This window comes from Phalacrocorax carbo, chromosome 2 (assembly GCF_963921805.1).
Source record: "Phalacrocorax carbo chromosome 2, bPhaCar2.1, whole genome shotgun sequence".
NCBI classification, from domain to species: Eukaryota; Metazoa; Chordata; class Aves; order Suliformes; family Phalacrocoracidae; genus Phalacrocorax; species Phalacrocorax carbo.
In genome coordinates this window covers 126775996-126798068 of record NC_087514.1, presented here as the reverse complement: position 1 = coordinate 126798068, position 22073 = coordinate 126775996, and the positions used below count along the sequence as shown (strand labels likewise).

The following is a 22073-nucleotide window of genomic DNA, read 5'->3' as shown; positions in this document are numbered from 1 at the left end:
TAAACTTGATCTAACAGAATATAATACTTCTCCCTGTCAACCTTGCATTGCCTGAGCTGCAATATTCAGCAGTATTTCAGGCTGGACAGAATCCTTCCTGCTTTGTTTCTTCGCCACCTCCCTTTCACGGTTTCTTATCTCCTTTAAACACAACAGTCTTATTCTCTCTATTTTACTATAGACCTTTAGAATTCACAGAATGATTTAGTTTGAGAAAATGCTTCTGGATGTCACCTGATCTAGCTCCCTAGTTCTCAGAGCAGCACCAACTGGTAGCCTCATCCAGGCCTTCACACTCAGGGTTTTGCCCAGTGAAGTCCTGAGTATCTCCCGAGATGGGGACTCCACAGCTTCCCTGGGAAAAACAGTATGGGGTTTGACTGCACTCACTGTGAAAAAATTTTTTCCTGAGATAAAACTGGAATTCCCTCTGTCTGTCAGCTGGCTACATCAGATATAGCATTTTAAGACAGCACGGTTGGTATAGGGTTTATTGGAGATCATTACTTTTTGCAGATGATTAATGCCATCCCAGGTAAGCATCTTAGATGGGATTAGTTGCTTTCTGTGGCTACCCATCTTTCCACATTGACTCCGGAAGGAGCTGAATGGTTGGTTCAGATTGGACACTTTGCTTTTAGACATCAATTTAGGTCAGATACATCTCATCCACTCTAACTTAAATTTCTGCAAGAAAGGTCATAGTGTGGTTTGGTTATATCCTCCCACACTAGTGGTTTAGGGGCATACTTTGACACATGCTTAAACTATCAACATGTAGAGGTGAGAGAACCAAAAGCCAGACTTTTTTTTTTTCCTTTATATTGGAATAGTCTCATGTTAAATATCTCAGATATTATTAACATATTTAAATATACTAATTTTGAGCACTGATCTTATAACTGGCATTATCATTATAGGGAATAAGTTTATTTAATGACTGTAAATTTCCACCTTAAAATAAAGAAAATAATGTCATTTCAGCGTTTATTTTCCCAACACTGTACCAAAACTCTATCTCTGTTTTTACCAAATAAAAGCCAGAAATGCCTATGGCAGTCTAACTGCTTGTTCTTCCTACCATGAAGTTTATGGAGGTCTTCAGCCTTCCCTTTTAAATCATTACAAGAACATGAATTTGAGGTCTTATATGCAACTGGATTAAACCATTTGTCTTCATAGATCAAATATACTAATTTGCATTCTTTGTTTAAATAATTTCCTTAAGATTGATTAGAAGGCCAAATCTGAATATATTCAAAATAGTTCATTTAATTAGCCATCTACCTAAGGAAGAGCCAGCAAACAGTGATGGCAATAAAAATCAGATATGAATACTAAGTTAAGAAAAGCTCAGTAGACACTGTAATAGAGATGAAAGGTATAGGAAAGTGGGAGAACTATTCAACATCACTAGAAAGACCTGTAGATTGCTGCAGTAAATCATTCCAGACAAACTTTTCAACAACCTAAAAATGTTTGCTTTCATGTAATATTTTCACGTGCTTATCTAGAGATGGACCAATGAGGTAGTCCCAGCACAGATTAAACAATAACAAGTAGGATTTACCTCTAATCATATTTTTTTTTATCTGGATGGATCAATGAAAAAGAAGCCTTTAGGCATTAAGGCATAATTTTGCCTTAAGCGTAACTGTGATAGATACTCACATGGAAACAGAAATTAGGTGATGGTATCAAGCAGTTGACACTGACAAACCCTGATAACCTAACACTGATAAATATTTCGTAGTGTTTGGGGCTGGGGAGGGAGGTATCGGGGTTGTTACTCAAAAGCGTATGTGATAGAAGCATAAAGACTTTCATAGGGCAGATATCTGTAAACCTTTATCACTTGTAGGATTCCTCTGGCACATTACATTTTCCAAGCTTTTTGTGAATATTAGTCTCTTTTCAAAACATCAACCAGAGCATGAAAACAGAGCCTTGAGGGCATGAATGCACTATCACTCCCTGTTACAGAAATGGGAAATAAATCAGAGCACTAAAAGGGAGAAATTACTTTCCCAAAGTCAGAAGAAGATTGACTAGGCCCTGGGAATTGTCATTAGCTAATGGGGATGAGCAATCTGCAGAACTAGTCAAGACCCATTTTGCTAAAGTTTGTGATCTCTGCCAACCTGCTTAGGTTGTCCATGCTGAAGGGCACAGAAGCATGCTGGACTTGCTCCAAACAAGGGACTCAACTGAAAATTAAACAATTTACCAATAGCCACAGACCTGGTCAGTAATCTGTTTGGAATTACAATTTAAGAGGTTACTGGATCACAAACACGGTCTAAGCATACTGTCTTATGTTGCCATTTAACCATTTGAATGGAAGGTAACCAATATTTTAGCAGTATTTATTTTGTAAAAATCTTCATGGAGATTTAAAATGAAGCTCCAGGTAGCAGTCATTTGAATGAGCAGAAATTAAAGAGGGGCTGGCAGTAAGTAGATTGTAACAAAACAGATGGATGGTAAAGCCAAGGTAAAGTTACTCAGAATTGGCATCTCTTGTGTAAAATTAACGATGGATAAATGAGATGAAATAAAACAAGGCCTAAGGATGTGTTTTTAAAGACTATAATTTCAACTTGAGCCTTTGAGGTTCAAACTCATTAGAGCAACTTGAAGAGATTTTTTGTTGTTCTACGTGCTTCAGTATTACTGGCTTGAGGAAGAAATACATCAAAGAGGCTACTTCAGGCTCAGACAACACGAGGAGAAAAAACAAAAACAATGCATGGGTATTTTATAATCTAGAGTTTGGGGCTGGCTACAAACAGCATCCAAATTGATTTCCAAGCTTGCAGTGAGTCCTCACAAGCTCCTGTTGCCATACAGAACTTCTCTAAGTTAGAAAACTACCCGAATGGTGCTATCTGTAAGATTGGCAACTTTTTTTTCCAATAAAACTGCCAATCCCTTTGAGAATCATCTCTATCAGCAAGAATGTGCTTCCTCAACAAAATTTTGTTTAAGACTAGGGATTTCTCTCCCCTTCTGTACTATGAACAGCTAGGAACAGCTAACTGAAATCAATGTATTATGTGACAAAAGCCTAGCAAGACAATAATTTCTTAGCATAGCTCAGAAGCCTGGAATAATTCACGCTTATCACCAGCTGTAGCCGTCTAAAAAATCTGCTGATTATATAATCATCTTAAATCCCTGCGTAGGTTGAAGACTTAAACATTGTTAATGATAGCTAAAGACCAAAGCAGATGACTGTTAATCCTCCTCTTATTTAAGAGACGTTATACACTAAATAATACATTATTGCAGTATTAAGTGCCTTTTTGCTTTACTGATTAATCTTGTGTCTTACTAAAGAGCTTAACAACGTTTAAGATGTTTAATTACTGAACTTGAAGTTGTTCTTCACAACCTTTCTCCTGGTGTGTTCTGGTCTACAGAAATGCTGTTTTAAGAAACAGATAATTATATTGCAGTGTTTTACTGTAAGTCCAACTAGTATGAAGCAGAGATATTAATCAAATCACAGAACTGCGTAAGGATAAGAATCCGAATACATTTTATACATTGCGTGTTCTGTATTTTTGAGTTCTGAGTTGGTTAGGTTCTGCCTTTTTCTCATTAAATTTTACCAAAATTAACACTTCCTTCTCTTACTTGTTTACATTTAAAGTTAGTACTTTCCTTGAATTAGTACAAATGCTGTTAACCACAGAATTTTGCTTGTTTGTACTTTCACCTGAGCTGCTCAAGGGACACTAAATTTAGCATCTCACAGAGAGAACTATTTACCCTCAGGGTCAGCATCAATTTATGTGCCAAATCTCTTGCTGTATCACAGCAGCTTCTAAAAAAGAAATTGAAGGACTTTTGAAAAAGTTGCAGTGGTTTGTGAAGAAAGAGCTAAAGGAAACAATTCCAAATGAAATACAACTTTTCCGAATCAACTGAATGTTGGGGTCTTATCATATAAAATAAAATAAAAACTAATCTTCAGATCCATAGCTTTTGTATAATTCAGTGTCATTTGAAACAGACATTTCTTCACCTTCTAGAAACTCATCCTGTTTGAAGATATTTTTTTTATGACACTACAGAGGAGACATGCATACACAGTACTTGCTGAGGTAGACTTTACCTTTATTTATTGCTTTGATAATGGAAAAAAAAAGCACTTAAGACCAAAAATACATGCTATCCTCTTTGTGCACAGAAATTTAAGAACAATTGCCCCCTATCAGGGAATCCTTACCGAGGAACAGAGAGTGAACAGCTGTGAAGTTACGACATTTTATAGTATCTGAGGTTTTTTTCTTAAAGAAGGATTTTCTCTGCTTTTAGAAGCACAGACTCTTTAATTTTGTGCTTGTTTTAGTTCAGTTTAAGACATATTTTCAGTACATACCAAGGTAATTTCTCTCTTTTCTTTCAAATTTAGAATGAAAAACATAATTAGGCTTCAAGCCGATATAGCTCCTCTAAAATGAAAATCTATAAGATAGATTTAAAGAGAACAAACTTGCTTCAAAATGTTTCAGGAGATATTAATTTCCTGGGAAAAGCATGTAACTAAGAAGAAAAGGAAGTATTCCTGCCAGGAACAAAGACGTAAGGACTCTTCAAGTGGAAACGGGATACTTTAACTTGCTTTGCAATGTTTCCACCATTACTTTTTATGTGTGCGCACACATGTGTGTGTGAAGGAAATGCATCTTTCAAATACCTGTTCTGAGATATTTCTAAGTCTCTCCTTGAAAACATTCTGCTTTTCCTCTTATCTCTCTTCCAAACTCAACGCCACATATCCAGTATTTTCCGATCCTTTCACTGACAGCATCCGCACTGCCACTTGTCTCCCAGACACCACTCTCTCATGTAACTTCCTAGCACCAACAATAGCTTTTGCTGCTTCCCAGACCTGATAGTGCTGTTTGGGAGGGCACTGCTATAATTAACTCTGGCATCACCCCTGTGATTTATCTCTGTAATCTAAGTCCTAGCAATACCAATAATGTAATGGATTGGATGATCCATTAGTAAATCAGTATGTTTCAAACACAAACTATGGTAAGGTGATGGGCATTTCTTCATCCACTTCCAGCTCCCACAAGCATAGCACCTTAAAAATTGTCTTTAGACTTCTAATGTTTATAGCAAGTCATAGTTCATATACTCCTATCTTTTCCTACTACTTAGGTTGCCTAAGGAAATTTTCCTACCTATCTCCCTGCCTGGATATATTAGGCTCCATCTGGAGAAGGGAATGAGGACTCAAATTACCTCATTAGTAGTTAAAATAAAAAAACTCTCCTGCTGATTCCATCCAGTTCAGCATGTTACCTCATGGAGGGCTGTCACATGCCAAGACAACACATTTGGCTCAAGAACTTCCTAAAATACACCTCACTGGAGGCACTGTCTGGCAAGTGTTGCTGTATGTGTTCTCTACTCTTCTGCTCTTCCTTACATTGTCAGAGAAAGGCTATAGGAACAGATCATGCTTTGGTCTAGTCCTAGCTTTTCTTACCTTGTTATAATCTCATTGCACCACCCTCACGTACCATAGCTGCCATACCTGTTGAAATTAAAATGTATAGGTACATCAGATCAGCTGCTTGACTTTTCTGACAGTGGAGGGCTGATTAGCTCAAGAACAAAAAAACCCTAATAATCGCCCTATACTATTTTCAGGATCCCAGACTGGTAACTTTGTAAGATGGACATAGTTCCCTGGATTTTTAACAAAGCATGGACATAATGGACTACATATAAGTCTAGTGAAAACTGTGCAGGAGTAAAGGAAGTAAAGGCTGCAGATTTACACTTTGTCTGGTTTCTTGACAAATATCCCAGGAATAATTTACAGTAATACTAGTCCCTTAAAATTTTTGTCAAATATTCCCTTCACAGGGCTATTTTGTTCAACTGCAAGAACTCTTGCCATGGCCTCCATTCATTAGGATCACACTCTCTGCTGTTCAAACATCCTATCAATTCCACAGTAGCAAAATACTGAAAGAAACTTCTGTTGGTCAGCTTTCCAGCAGGCTTTACACCACCTCTAACTGTAATTAAGAATGCCTCTTTCTTATAACCTTTTTATTTTTTGTCTGCGATTTTCATTCCATTATACACTATTTAGCCTTCTGTTGTGAGTCATTAAGACAGCTTTTACATTTCATTCTAAACATGATTGCATTTCTTGTGTAAGGAAACTACCTAATTTATTTAAAATTTTTTATTCTTGCTGATAGAAAACAATATGTAAGTGTAATATGTCATCTACAACTTTTTACTCATGACATCACAAAACATTTAATTCTGGACAAAATATAATGTTTGACAGGAAACTGTTGATTTGTATTCTTTTAAATAGTAAGAATTTTATACTCACTTATTTTATATAAACTAATGTATTTAAAAGAGAAACACTTTCCTGAGAGATATGAGCTTCGGTACTATTTTTTATGAATTATTTTGGTTACTAATTTAATCTGTATGATATTTACACAGTATTACTTTAAGCATTCAGCAGAGCCAAAGGAAAGATGCCAGGAAAAACAGTAGTTGCATGAGAATCTGGAGTTCTATATCCAGTACTATTGTACAAGTCCAATTTATAAACTTCGGGGATTTTCTTCCCTTATCAAAAAAAAATGTTAGGATAAAATAATTAGACAGGACATGGACATTACAGAAATATTCCATCAGACAGTGCATCATACAATGACTCCAAATAAATGAGCTCTTCAGCATGTGCCATTTACCAGACCAAACTACTGTGACTAAAAATAGTGGGAAAGAAAGAGCCCCAAAACTTTTCATTATCAAAAAGGATAAAAGCGAGTGTGTTTTAGGACAAGTTCTTGAATAACAGCAGCACTGTTACTGCATGCTATGAATAAGCAATTAATGAGGTAATTGCGCTTAGGAATGTATTTAATGTGTGTAAAATTACCTGTCATACAAACTCACGCTTTTTCAACAGTTGTCTTCGAAATTCCTAAGAACAAACTGCAGGTTGTACAAAAAAATTCAGTAAATAGTTATTCAGTGAAGTTAGCAACACAACCATGCCTAAGGATAGGAAAGATTTATGTCTTATTTTAAATCTTTCCAAAGGTCTGTCTCATCAACAGAAATAATACTGGTTTTAGAATTTTTCACTCTTTTTCCTCCTCAGACTACAGTAATCAGACCATTGCTTTAAGTAATTCCTTTTCACTTTCATTGTAGCTTTTTAAAAACAGGTTAATAACCATCCATATTTAAGCTGTAGATTTTTATGAGTTATCCTTATTATGCAACCCATTAAAGTTTTATAGTATTTGCAGAATAAAATAATCATTGATTTTTTTCATCTGAATGCTATTAAGACAAAGGGTGTAAACATCAACTGATTAAAACATTATCTAAAATGCTTGACAAAATGCTTTATAAAATTTAGTTTTAAGTAATTCCACTCATTGACAAATCTGAAGAGTACTTAATTTAATTTCCTTTATGAGAATGTTTTGCATGCAAAGCAAAAGCCTGAGGGACCCTCAGTCCCCAGTAAAGGCTGTGCTATTGCCTTTGTTTTGGATACTATGACTTTCCAACAGCAAGTTATCTGTCAGTGCACTGCACAGTGCCCGCAGCAAATGTGTAAGGCAGAATGAAAGTCTGTTCTTTCGTTATTACTAATAATCAGTTAAACAAACGAGCATGTGAGATATTTAAATCTATTGATTGTTTTAACAATAACAAGAAACCACTTAAGTACATTAAAAAAATACACAGAAAACAAAGCTTACTGTTTGTCATTTTTAGGTATGCAAAGCCCTTTGTCCAGAGATCATTTCCAGCCTACAACACTGTTCATGAAAAAGGCCTTCAAGTTTATACTCCGCAGCCTACTGTATGGACATGTATCTAATAGCGTAATCATGAGCTTACACAAAGAGGGTGCTTCTGTCTCAGACCTCTTCAGTTAATTATGGACACAAGAATTGGTGGAGACTAGTCAGAAGTCCACCCATTCTCACATGGCAAAAAGGAGCAGCACAAACTTCTGTTCTTCAGCCACAAGGCGCTGAGTGACTGGAGAGTGATATACTGCCAGAAAAATCCCGAAGAAACTGTGAGCTATCAAACAGATGGTGGAAATGCACACGCTATATGCTCAGCCTGCGCGAAGGACAACATCCTACTCGCACCCACAAAGTAAATACAATATGCAGGTGGCAACTGCCATATGAGCACCAGAATTGAGACATCCGTAAGGACCCTGAATGAGGCCACAGAACTGAATGGCAACAGAGATGGTAGCTGGAGAAGGCTAAACACAGGTGATACTATTACACACATACTGGAAATAAGTCTTTCGGATAAATCAAAGCAGATTTACCAAAGGCACACGTTACACTCCAAAAACTGGACAACAACCAGGAAACAGGTATGGTCGGATAATTTATCTCCACATTACTGTTACAGAGATGAATTCAAGGATAGGTACTATAATGTTCAGCAAGGTGAAATGACACAAACTTAGGCTATTTTAAGATAATCTTAACATTTGCTTCCCCAGGAGAATATGCATCCTAGAAACCTGAATTTCTACTGACAGCAATCACAGAAGGTTGGAGCACCCTTGATACAAATTTAATTTAAATAAAAATAAAACTTTTTAATGGATTTTTTTTTAATGGTGTCTACCCATTTGTACCCACAAGCGAACGCCTCTAAGCTCTCAAGACTGCTGTATGCTATGTGGCAAGAGGTGACAGCTGCTCATCATAAGCATAGGAGACTGCTAATTCCCTAATTGCAACATAAGGCTAAAACTGCTCAAATAAATTGTGAGGAATCAGAGAATGGGTTGGGTTAGAAAGGACCTTTATAGATCATCAAGTCCAACCCCCCTGCCATGGATAGGGACATCTTTCACCAGATCAGGTTGCTCAAAACCCCATCCACCCTGATCTGGAACACTTTTAATGATGGGGCATCCACAACTTCTCTGGCCAACCTATTCCAGTGTCTTACCACCCCATAGTAAAAAATTTCTTTCTTCCAATCTAAGCCTACCTTCTTTCAGTTTAAAAACATTTCTGCTTGTCCTGTCACTATAGGCCTGGGTAAAAATTCTCTCGCCATCTTTCTTATAAGCCCCTTTCAAGTATTGAATGGCCACAAAAAGATCTTCCCAGAGCTTTCTCTTCTCCAGGCTGAACAACCCCAACTCTGCCAATCTTTCTTCACAGGAGATATGTTCTATCCCCATGAAAACCTTTGTGGCCCTCCTCCGGACCTGCTTTAACAGGTCTATGTCTTTTATTGGGGACCCTAGAACTGGATGCTGTTCTCCAAGTGGGGTCACATGAGCGCAGAGTAGAGGGGCAGAATCACCTCCCTCAACCTGCTGGGCCATGCTGCTTTTTATGCAGCCCAGGATACAATTGGCTTTTGGGGCTGCGAGCACACATTGTTGGCTCAAGTCCAGTTTTTCATTCACCAGCATCCCCAAGTCCTTCTCCACAGGGCTGCTCTCAATCCATTCATCAGACAGTCTGTACTGATATTGGGGACTGCCCTGACCCAGGTGCAGGACCCTGTACTTGGCCTTGTTGAAATTCATGAGGTTCACATGAGCCCAATGAAAGTGATTCCATAAACAGGACCAGGAGTGCTGCTAAAATGCAAGGCAATGCTAAGAGGAAGATAACAGGAAAACTTTTGTCAAATTCAACTTTTGGGTTGAATCTTCCCAGAGTCCCAGCTATAAGTTGCAAGTAGAGGTCAAAAATTTTTAGAGACGGTCGCAAAGGTCTTAAGGCTAGATTTAACAGGATGCTCCTTAAAAATGCATCAAGTCCAAAGAAAATAATATCAATCATTCTGGAGACAACTGCTAGGGAGTTGAGACACTACTCCCCAGCCACTCTGCAGTGCAAAGGAAAAGAACAGTCATGCAATCACAGGCAACCATGGGAAGGTTACCAGAGGGTTGCAGGAACGCTCATTTATACGAAGTCAGAATATAAGCTCTGTTCCCTGCCCTTGACGTAGAGCATAGTCCACATATAAGAACAGGCAGACAGAGAATTCCTGGAGATACGGATCCACCCTAAACTGACTCAAAACTGGAAAAAGCCGAAAAGCTTAATTTCATCATGTCTCCTGAGCTGTGAACATTTCCTTTGCATCAGAGAATCAGAGCTTTACTGTTATTTCAAACAGAGCCCAGGGTGTAGATTAAGGATTTAAATGTACAGCAAATAAATCTGTCCAATTCAAATACTTGAATATTTCATACTGATGTTGATTCATTCCTGTTTTGCAAGCACCAAATAAAAATATCTGAATTGCCAGGATTTTCTTGTGCTTGCTCATTCCCTAATCCCTCTTCTTCCCCTGCAGACTTCTTAATTAAGTGTCCAGGCCAGTGATGAAAATGTTATTACAATAAAGAACTCCTGAACCCAAATATTATTTTTGCAGTCTTCCCTATTTTGAAATATATTCAGCTAAACAGCAATAGGGATATAGACCATAAGGAAGAGTACAGCTATCTTACAGCTCAGTTGCAGTGCTATGGAAGGAAAAAAGCAAGCCAAACCCGCTGTTTCTAGACACCTGTAAATGAGCAGCCATGCAAGGAATATCCCCAAAAGCAATAATCCCCTCTGTTTGTCTAACAAATTAACAATTTGGTACAGTACAGTTCTCCACCTGATAAAGGTTCTTCTCATGGAAATAACATTAAAAAATCAGCACAGACTATAGTTTTACTGCCAAGTTCTTCTATATAGGTAGTATTCCATTTTGATTCACATGAAACTGAAGCCATTGTGTTGTCCCCTGACTATCCTCTTCTGGAAACAAAGCGTTCTGACAGCATGTTGTCACTATTGAACTTTAAAGGATTTTACATGATGAGGAAAAATAGTCTTGTTACACTCCTCTGATCAACTAAGTCAGAAACATAAAACCATTATGTAGACACATACAAAAACCTGGGTTTATTTTGTAAATTTCAGGCTGCTAATGTTTAGAAAAACTAACGCGTATTTCAGATTCCTCCTCCACTCTTCACTATCAAAAGCTACATCTTATTCATAACATCCAGAAAATTGGCACATCGTTTCTGCCGCACATTTCTCTTTTCTAGATAAAAAACTATCCGGGACAAGAGCCTAAGGAAAAGATTTTTTTAAATGACTTCTGGCAGCTTTTTGACAGGTTTTCTCCACATTTCCTGACATAACCGTTCCCAGAAATACTTGTCAGCAAGTAGGTTTTCTACTTTGTCCATTTCTATCAGTTGTCTGGTCACAATAGGACGAGACTGCATTTCCCAAGCAGCCACGAAGCTACTCTATGTACAAGCTAACTCAGTGGTTATCAGCAGGCCAGGCAGAGCCTGACAGCAAGACCCGAGCAGGGAGAAAAGCAGCTCCCAATGAAACATGGCAGCCATAATTGCCCGCTACCAATACCAATAGGGATTGCAGCCTTTGTGATGCCCTGGAAGCTGCTCGGACGTCGCATGGGCTGGTTTTCAGGAAGCAAGTACTACTACATTGGTACCCTAACCCAAGCCGCCACTGCAGGCCTATCCTATGGGCAATGGCCACTGTTACCTCCTCCTCCTTTCCCATATGGCAAATTTCTACCAGGTGAAGGAGAAACATGAAGCTCTTAATATTGCACCTAGGGCTATTGGCATAGAAGCAAACAGGAAAAATCAGGGAACTGGACAAGGATTACTACAGATGGTTCATCAGAAGGAGATGTCTGTAGAGTAATAGTTCATTTTCCATCCATGTTTAGTACAGTTCTGACACTGCCACTGCTCTTCCAAGTCATATGTTTCTAGTCAAAACTGTAATCATGTTTCTTTCCAAGGGATGCTTCTTTGGGAAACTTTCCACTGGCAACAAGGGGAGATCAGGCTTTAATTGGGAGTTAGGATGGAGCTTTACAAGCAACATCCCTATTTCTGCTTACAAGCATTTAATCAGATCTTCTACATTGTGGACCTCTTCCACTACAGTCTACAAAGTATGATACAATATTTGTTAGAATTTTTTCAGGAAAAGGGTCAGCATATCCTTCAAAATATAAACAAATAAGGAGTGCAATGTATTGTCTGATTTTCCACCTAGTAATGGAAAAAGTCCTGGATTTGTAAACTTTAAATTCTGTCTCTCAGGAGGCTCAAATATATAATTCTGAGAGCTTCAGAAATAAGCAAAACCTGGTTTCTGATGCACCTGTGCTTTGAGGATGATGGGCTTTGGAGACTATAAAAAAGACCTAAGTGAGGTTTTTTTAATGTGGGAGGGTCATTTAGGGCTGACACTGATGTCTAGCAAAATGAAGCATTTCCTCTTTGACCAGGGACTCATATCAATATTTTCCTTACAAGTTAATTAACTTTTAGACTTTGATGCTTTGTGAAATTTCTTTGCAAACAACCATTGGCTCATGAATAGAAACACCACATATGCACATTCACTTTCACTCATGGATCAGTGCGTGCTGGTCAATACAACTGCTAAAGCTTTGAACTAGTTTGAAGCACACAGACTTAAAGCTTCTCACTCTGCAGATGAAAATGCAGAATTGTACTGATTGTTTGCTAAATGATCTTAAACATTTTTCAGAATAGACAATTTAATTATTTTCTATTCCTCTGACAATCTTCAAATCATCTTTTAAAAAGCTACATAACCATTTTTTATAGTCATAGTTTCTTTCATTCATAAAATGTAGCCATTTAAATCCCATACACTCAAGTCATCTTTTTATATCAGCTAAACTTCCAATGAACTTGTGATTTTTCAGGGTCTACACTAGTGGGCTATTTTCAGTTCAAACAGCTGTGTTGTTAAAATTTCTTTTTACATACGACTTGAGGGTACCGATTTGCTGCACAATTAAGAGCATAGTACCTACAAATGTTCAGCTAACCAGATTGCTAATTGGTATGTTTGCTCTATGCTTTCTTGTATAAATAGTAAACATTCCCCCTGAAGCGGGATGGTTCAAAGGTTCACATGTTATCATCCTTGTATTTCTCAGGTTACTCACGTTTTACTTTTCCCTCTCCTTAGTGTCCAGAGATATTACTGATAAAGATTCGCACACCGCATGTTATCTCTTCTATTCTGTGCTTGATGAAAGCTTTTGCCTTTGTAGAAATCAGTGCAGAATGTTTTCTCCAGAGGCAGCAAGCAAAACTGAGCTAGCTTTAGAGCAAAATCACCAGTAACAGAGAAAGTAATCTTATGTTTGTAAGAAACTGAAATAGAGTGAAAAAATGTTATAAAATACACCTTACTGTTATTATTTGTGATACTTAAAATCAGTATTTGTTTTGTTAGTTCTTGTGTTTGTGCCTTAGATTCAACATTAGTACGTTACTTTTGCTTTCACCTCTCCTAACATTTTTATCCTGTTCATCTGAATCCTCAAATTCCCTTAAGATTGTCTTTAGATAAAATTAGAAGCATAACTGCTTGATAAATGAGAGCATTCCTCTGTAAACATACAATACAATGTCAGCACTTCTGTCGTCTGATTTCTGAGTGGAATTTAATATATCAGCTGTGAATAGCTTATGACCTGTCCCATAATGTGGGATTCATCTGACTAAATGTAGATGCAGCTGAGCCGCTACCTCATTATAGTCAGCAGAGATGAATGGGAACTTTCAGGGTTCACTTCACCTCATGCCAAAGTAGACATAAAGGTTGCTTGCATTGCAACCTACCTTTGTGTATTTTTCTCCACTTAAAAACCAGAGAAACTGCTCGTTTTTCTTCATTATCTTTTGCAAAGAAACTTAGGCTTATTATCATAGAATCATAGAATGGTTTGGGTTGGAAGGGACCTTTAGAGGTCATCTAGTCCAACCACCCCTGCGGTGAGCAGGGACATCTAGCTTAGATGTCTATGCCTATCACAACCAAACTCTTGGGGTAGGATTGCCATAACCAGAGACCACTTCTTTTCCCTGAAACATGACTGAATTTTTATTCATTTCTCCTTGATCATGTTCTTCTCAAGTGAAGGCTGTTGAAAAGTGGCCAGTAAATGGCCAAAACTCTGGCCTTCCTTCTAGCCTCTTGGAAGGTAGCCTGGACGTGCTGCCAAACTCATTAGTTCCTGTGGAATTGTGTGAGGATCAAGAGTTCTTTAGAAATCCATTTCCTAAGACACAATCTGTGACCTTGACCTCTCAATCTAGGGTAAAACTCATTTATCAACAACATGAGAGAAAATGTCCAGTTCAGGTGTTCTTTTACTGACCACCTGCTGGACCTTGTTTTAGCCCCAGAACATAAAAGCTCCGCTGACACTGTGTAGGATTGTCAATGAAGTCATTGCGTATCAAACATCATCAACAGCTACAGTCGTTCATGAGCTTGCATATTTGTGAAGATAACTTTTTTGGTTAAACACTTGTTTTCTGTCTCACATTCACATACCTAAAGCCCTTGTCAGACATCCCGTTTAAAGCCTAGTATGACTTCTGGGTAACCTTCTCCTTAGGCTGATAATGCTCAGCAGCAGCTGATGCGTCCTCAAGAGACTCATCAGCTTGGAAAGAATTTCTGGAAATATGCAGAACTTCTCAGCTAGCCTAAATGTTTGGAGGATGCCATTAACCAGCTCTGGCATATGAGCTAAACATAGCAGTGTTCAATAATGTACTGTTCAGAATGAAAACGGCAACACTGAGGATGATGCTGCATGTCAGCACACATGATGAGAAGGCAAAGGTCATGTTGCAAGGCAAAGACTATGAGCAGCAAGGCAGGTGACAGCAGCTCTGATGACAGCATTCTCACACTCGGGACTGACATATTCAGCAAAGGTGGACTTGGCAGATGGCCACACATCACAGGAAGCAGCACTTCACAGGGGAATGAACTTCAAGTGCTGTTAAAAAGGGCTGCTAGTTTCACTCTTGAAACCTAGGCTCAGTTTGCTGAAAAATTCAAGAGACGAGGAGTCTGTAAAGTCCAACTACAGTGCTTATGCCAAACGATATACTACTAAGATGATGTTTGGAAATAACAGTGTTTTGAGAGGAGTCTCTTTTCACTTTCTTGCTTTGAAATTAATACAAGTGCATCTTCCTCAGCCTCTCCCCCAAGATAATTTTAGTATAAAATCAGTCTTTGGAAGAAAAAAAAAAACAACTGCAAATTTATGGAAAAGCACAAGATTAACAATTATGTATTAAAATTTGTAATTAAAATCACATTTGAATTATGCAGAGTTAAACAATTTGCAAAACAATCTGAGGTCTCTGAACTATGGAAAATCCTGAAAAAAACAGAAATTCTTATAGACAATTTCTAAAAATTCAGCAGGCCTATTGCCTTAAATACAAGCAGTGATCACAAAGCAAAACTGGTTAAAAAAACCCAAACAAACCCTAAAGCACACTGAAGAAGTCTAATGATTTATCCATTTCATCATGAGTTGGTTAAAAACAGCTCACTTTGCTGCACACATATATACATTTTAAAATTTGAAAAATTTTCTTTGTAATAAAAAGCTTCTTCGCAATAATTCTTACACATATCGTTTCTGAGCATTTTAAGATTCGCAGATTATAGCTGCTCTGATCTCTATTAATGATGTGAATTGCATGAATTTAAGACTGCATAAATAAATATTTTTGACAATTAGTTCATTTTAGTTACTTTAAAGCAAAATGTACATCCATAAAAGGTAAATAAATGAACGTTTAATTATGGAAATTTGCTATTGATTACTACAAATTGCTTCTAGAATGGGAATGTTCTTTTACTACTCTTAATTACTGTAATTAAGATTTTTGCATGTTAATTAGAATTGTTTTGGCATGACAAATTCCACCCTTCTCTGTGTCTCTCAAAGTAGGTAAGTACACACATTTTTTTTCCTGTATCTAGTATATGTAAATAAGGAGAAGAACTTCCTAGAGTACATTCAAATTAAAAAGGGGCATAATTCTATGAAGTCTAAATTAACATAAACCAATTTAGGCTTTTTTTTTCTTTTAGACCATTAAATTTCTCAGCCAGAAATAGAAAAATTGAAACATCCATGACATATGTCAGTAAAATAATGAAACTACTTAAGGAGGAATAAGAGTTCTATAATCATAGATAGTATGACTAAGTAAAAAAAATCAAAGAGAAATCTAACCTTGTTTTATCCTAAGGCATGAGAAATAACATATCCTAACCTGACAAAAATATACTGGATTGTGTGCCAGTGAATAGCTCATATACTGGCTAATACTGTTCTTGTTCTTACTTTATTTGCCCTGACAGTTTTACCTTTTGTAGCCCCTTCAATTTATAAGTTTTAAGTATTTCTCAGGAAGTCTGTTGGAGATGGGATGTAGAACACCATCACTCTGAGAGTTTCACTCTCCGAGAGTTGCAGCAAACTGTAGGTTAGTGAAACTCTGCACATCTTAAATTAGAGTGGGAAACTCACAAGCCCTGGGACTGAATATGGCAACTTTATTGCATGTCACTTGGGATCATATCATTTTTTCCTTCTACATTACTTCTGGCTAACACTCAGCTAGGCTTTAATTTATGGCCTACCAGTGTGGCTGAAGGAGCTATTTGGCCCTTAGTATGGGAGAGGATATTCCAGGTTTAATTGAGTACATAAAATTTTACTTTGTGCCCTCTTGAGTCTTCCATGGAAACTGTGGCTCACTGAAATAGACAGTAACTGTTAGGAGTGTACTTACTGCATTGAAGTTGGGGAAGAGATTGACTGCTGCAGCAGTGTCCAGAGGAAACGGAAGAAATGGTTTAATATCCAGCGACGGCTGCAAAGGTGGAGCAGGAGGACGCACTAGGGCTGGAAGAGCAGGGCTCTGGCATGTACCACCTACATGTAGAAAGAGACAGAAGGCATTCAGCAAGCACTATGACTGGGGGGGGGGCGGGGAAGCCAACACAAAAATCAATAATAAAAGGCCAGTATTGGATTAAACAAATACATTTTTATTTGCCTACAAATTACTACATTACTGAAAAAGAGCACAGATGACTCAGTGACTGTTGGTTATAATTCATTGCCAGTAATTGCTTCAGGTATCAGTCTATCATTATTTAAAATTATCTAATAAACCATTTCTCTCCCTGGATTATCTGAAACAATTGTTCAGCGTATGCCTGACTTCCCTTTAGAACTTCAGCTAATCTCATTCTGCTATAATTTCAGTGTTTCATCTCAACCCTATTGCTCAACCCTCCAAAGGCAAACTGCTCCAGAAGAAAAACAAGAGCTAGCTGTTCGGCTCAGCAAAAGTCATGTCATTTGCAGACTTTTAATTTTTTAATTAAATGCTCGCTCATGGAGCTTACAGCTTCAGAGTCAACCTAAACCCCACAAACACAACATACCTGTTAACAGTTGATCAATACAAATCTAAATTAAGAACAATTTCAGCAGCCACTGAAATTTTGTTTACGGGAAGGTACCGACAAACACTTTCTGCTCTTGCAAGGGGTGGAGCTGATTCAGACTCTGTACAGCAGAAAGCTCCTCCTGGCTAACACTACCAACCACCACGTCTGTGGGAACATAATGCAAATGAAGAAACCCCCTTGCATACCAATAAGGCGCTACCTGTTTGCAGCGGACCCTATTTTACTTATTTGTTTGCCCCTTGCCACAGCCAGCTGAAAGCTGGAAGGATCCAAGCCCGTTCTCTGCTTCCAATGTCTCCCATGTTTTGGTTCCACTCCAAAACATCAATTCCCTGTTAATTAAAGACTATTTGGATCCTAGGAAACTGTTAAAATATGCCAGTGTTCTTCTAATCTGAGAGGCAGGCAAGAGACTGTAAAAACCTGCTGGTAAGAGTCCAAGAAACATTAAAAAAAACATAAGGGGAGTTCTACCCCACTCATTGAACAGAGACAGAGACAGACAGACTAACAGAGGGAACGATCTGAAATCTGTTCCTTTTTTTCCTCCTGTATATACAGACGCTTCATTAGACAAGCTGAATACATTCTTTAAGAGCCCAAATATAAAGTAGTCAGAATGATATATGGAATCTCTCCATATTTGGCCAGCAAATCTGCTAACAAGGTTTGCCATTTAATGTGTCTAATTGAGGGCTAACAGCACAGAATTTAATTAACCCGTTGTAGCATATCATCCATGGTTCTGCTTCTAGGTATAAAATCAGCTGGAGTCAAATTTTCAAAGACAGTATTTTTTTGCCAACTTTCAGCTCCTCTGTGAAGCATTTCACTAAGAGCAATTGAAAGGAAAACATTACCTACTAGTAAACTAAAGGTATTGTATTAGGGTTCACTCCAATCTCATGCTAGTTTTTGCCCTAGAGTAACTGCCATTTTTTTGAGTAATTTCTACATTTACTTCAATCTAAGAGTGTACCAAATCATTCTTCGAATGCGGCAGCTAAGGATATGGGCAACAGAAAAGCAGAGGCAAGCAATTCTGCTTTCCATAGCTCACCAGCATAATAGAATTATAAAGTATTTCACAATTGCCATTGGTTTGGCAATTGCTGCATTCCCATGGAATATTACAAAAATAGTGTAAAAATAAATTTAACAGGTCAGAATGATGACAAGGTAGTGTGGAACACAACAGTCTTAGTCCCTCTGAATAAGAAACACCCAAAAGGTATTTTTTTAGATGCTGGAAATACTTTTTCTTTTTCTCATGTATAGCTTTTACAGGTCATGAAGGGAAGAAGTCACTCCTACTAATAAAAACCTTAATATGAAGTCTCCAGTGTGCACCTGAGATTGTACAGAATCACACAGAAACAACAAGGTGAGCATTTGCCTGGCAATATCAAAGAATTTGAAGCTGATTAAATGTCCTACAACTCACAGGTGCAAATGCAAACTGGACTGAGAAATATCACTTGTGCCTGGGGACCCAGCTCATTGCATGTATTATCTCAGTGTTACAGAGGAGAGCCTTGCAGGTTTGGACTACTTCGAGCAACAGCACTGCTATCCCATACTCTTCTAGGATACCATGCCGTGAAAGATGAAATATTTCTATTCTGTGATCCTTCCCTATGGCATGACTGGGAACTCGCACACCTGCTGCTGCCAGCCAGTGCTGCACAAAGTCATCTGGGGACGAGAACACACTTTAAATGGAAAAATTCAGCCAGCTCTGCAGGACCTTGGCTAGGACTCAGAGCCTCTGGAACAGAATTTAAAATCTACCACAGTCCTGGCTACAGTGGCACAGAAAATTAGTATGTTTAGGAGCACAGCTGCTCTCTGTTTTTGCAATACTGTCAGACATGTCCCTTAACGATGGAGCATGTGATAGGTATCATGAAATTTGAGCTTTTGCTTGAAAGAAATTCTCTAATATTTATGGCTGCAAAAATTGGCCTCCCTTTCCATTTAACGTGCAGAGTTGTACTCGAGTATCAGCAATAGAAAACCTGAAGCAATGGCAACCATTTTTGTGACTCAGCTTAACTGAAAACCTTTGGACAGCATTTGGGAATGTCAGTATTAACTATTTCCCATCTAATCTACTAGCAGAGTGATGGAGAGGGGTAGAAGCCTACTGGGAAGACCTCCTGAAGAGCACACGTAGATAAATTCTTGTTGTAAAGAAGGCAATATCAAGGGCAGAAATTATGACAGAGGAAAACATGAGAACCAAGAAAGCCAAACTGAAGGCACTAAGACTCATAAAACAGAATTTACTTTGTAAATAATGGTGACGTGTGTGACAACAGCACACTTAGAAAATTACTATAGCAAGATATAGGTCCTTTTTAATTATCCAGTGTTACTGGACACTGGATCAAGGTGAGGAACCATAAAGATTGCTTATGACTGTTTTCATGTTCTGTATGATAAGCTTCTACAGAATGACCTCCAGACCTTTCACTGTGCAGATGCAACCCTGCTGATCAACACACAACGAAGACTCAATGTCAGCCTTTTTACAGACTTCCTGCCAGCAAGGTTTGCAGTTCCAGTTCGACCAATAAAGCTAGGATAACATCACAGACCACTGACAGGCTTTGTCCACAGCCTGGTGCTTGATGCTCTATAGTGTTACCTGAAGTTCACACAGACATCGTTGCCAAAAACTAGGTGCATGCATGGCTGGACTTAAGAGGCATAACAATCCCCTCAAAATGTGGGGCAGTACGGGTCTAAAGTCACATTTGATGAGTAGTGTGCCACAGTTTCTTAAAATAGGAGGATACTAAGGTATTTACTAATTCTGGTGATACAAGTTAGTGATGTTATAGTATAATGTCTTTCTAATGAGAAAGAGTCTTTCCAGCCCATTCAGATCCTAAATGGGAGATGAATATTCCAGACATTTGGGAAATTCACACCAATGATTTTACCTTAATTTTCTTTGTAGAAAGCACCAAAATAATACAACTTAGAAGCCTAATTAGCTCAGCATTTTAACCAAGGTTGAAGTAATAATTTGTTTCTTCAATTTTCAGGCAATTTAAAACACAGGCAAGATAATCTCTTGGCCAGAGGCACTGGCGATACATCCAAGGTAAGCATGAGCAAACATGTTTGAAGAAAAGCTTGCCACAAACCTTTGCTCCTTCCTATATCTCATTGAGACAGTTTTTGAGAACTCCCCCAGTGTCAATCAAACTGGCCGTTTTTGCACTTTTTCATCTCCATTTGGGACTAGACATTTTGCCCTACCACTAGGTAATCTGTTTTGCAATACAGCATTATGCTCTGAGCACAGACAGCCTACATGGTACAAAGCCGCATGCGCAACATGAGGTTCATGTTTTTTGTGGCACAGCTCACTCAAGCGGTTCTCCTTCAGAAACCACTGGAGGTATGAACTTCATCACTACACCACCTTTCTTGTCTGTACCCAGAACCAAGGGACGACAACAGAAACATTCAGATGAAGAGATGATTCCTGCAGATTCCACCTCAAACTGTCCATTCCATAAGGAATTGTCACATTTTTTTTGTTTTGAGTTGGAATGTGAAAAAATACTGGTGCATGCATCCCCCCTTTTTTTTGACTTTAAAAACCATGTTTCACTACGGAATTGAAAATACATTTTAAAATGAGAAGTTATTCCAAAAAGAAGAAACCAGATTTATTTTAAAATGCTAAAGTTTTGACCTTATCTTAAAGATATTTTTGTCACAGTTCTTTACACAAAATTAACACCTCTGGGGTAAATTTTTTGCTTTCAATTAAATAGCATTTTCTGATAAGAAACTCTCCCATGCAAATTCTTGTGCCTAGTTCACCTGAAATATCCCTCAGATCAGTGCTAGATAAAGAGTATAAACAGCTGTAAGTACTGCTCCTAAAATCTGGATTAAGAGAAGCACAAAGACTGAATATGCACAAAGGAAACAAAAGAAAATAATCTTAAAGTAAACAGACATGATAAGGCAGGGTCTTTTTTATATACACGATAACAAATAATAAGTTTCCTTAACGTTTCTGGAGGAGGTTAAGATCCCTGTCCCTCTGGTCCCATAAAAAACAGCTCAACAGCTTGGGAACTGCATACTGCTGTATTTTGTGACTTGGCTATAGAGAAAGATATGCTACATCTGCCCCTGCACAGCCTTTCCTCATGCACGCTCTCATTCCCCATCCTTTAAACTCAACTACAGCTTTAGTTTCCAGAAAAAAAAAATCACCAGATCTATTATCAAATAGCCTCTCCTAAGGAAATACCCAGCCCAAATTTTGAAGACACAAATAATGTAGATAATTTTTTGCAATGCATTTGGAACTTGGAGGTATGTTAACTGGGCAGGAGCTCTAAACTAATACCCCATTAATCTAAATCTTTTGCAGTTCTTCCATCACTACCTACTACCACCATAAACACTGAGTGAAAAAGCAAATCTCTGCAAAATTCTATTTTCATTCCTTCGTTACTTTGCAATTCTTTCCTTCTGGCCACGTGTACAGCCATTTTCAATACATCAGAGACACCATAAACTAATGTTCAATTTCCCTTCTGCCCTGGAGTCTGAGTTTGTTTTCGGTCTCATAATTTGGTTTCTCCAAGATATGGATATTCCCAAGTTTTCCACCCC

At 38.0% G+C, this 22073-nt stretch overlaps 1 protein-coding gene across 3 annotated transcripts in view; it reads right to left on the bottom strand.

Annotated features, from left to right (window-relative positions):
- ZNF385D (zinc finger protein 385D) overlaps positions 1 to 22073 on the bottom strand; it is a 437843-nt gene that overhangs the window by 126305 nt on the left and 289465 nt on the right. For all 3 annotated transcript variants that reach the window (XM_064444281.1, XM_064444280.1, XM_064444282.1), the window contains one exon: positions 16736 to 16878. In XM_064444281.1, coding sequence (XP_064300351.1) covers positions 16736 to 16878 — 143 coding nt within the window. The remainder of the gene's footprint in view (positions 1 to 16735; positions 16879 to 22073) is intronic.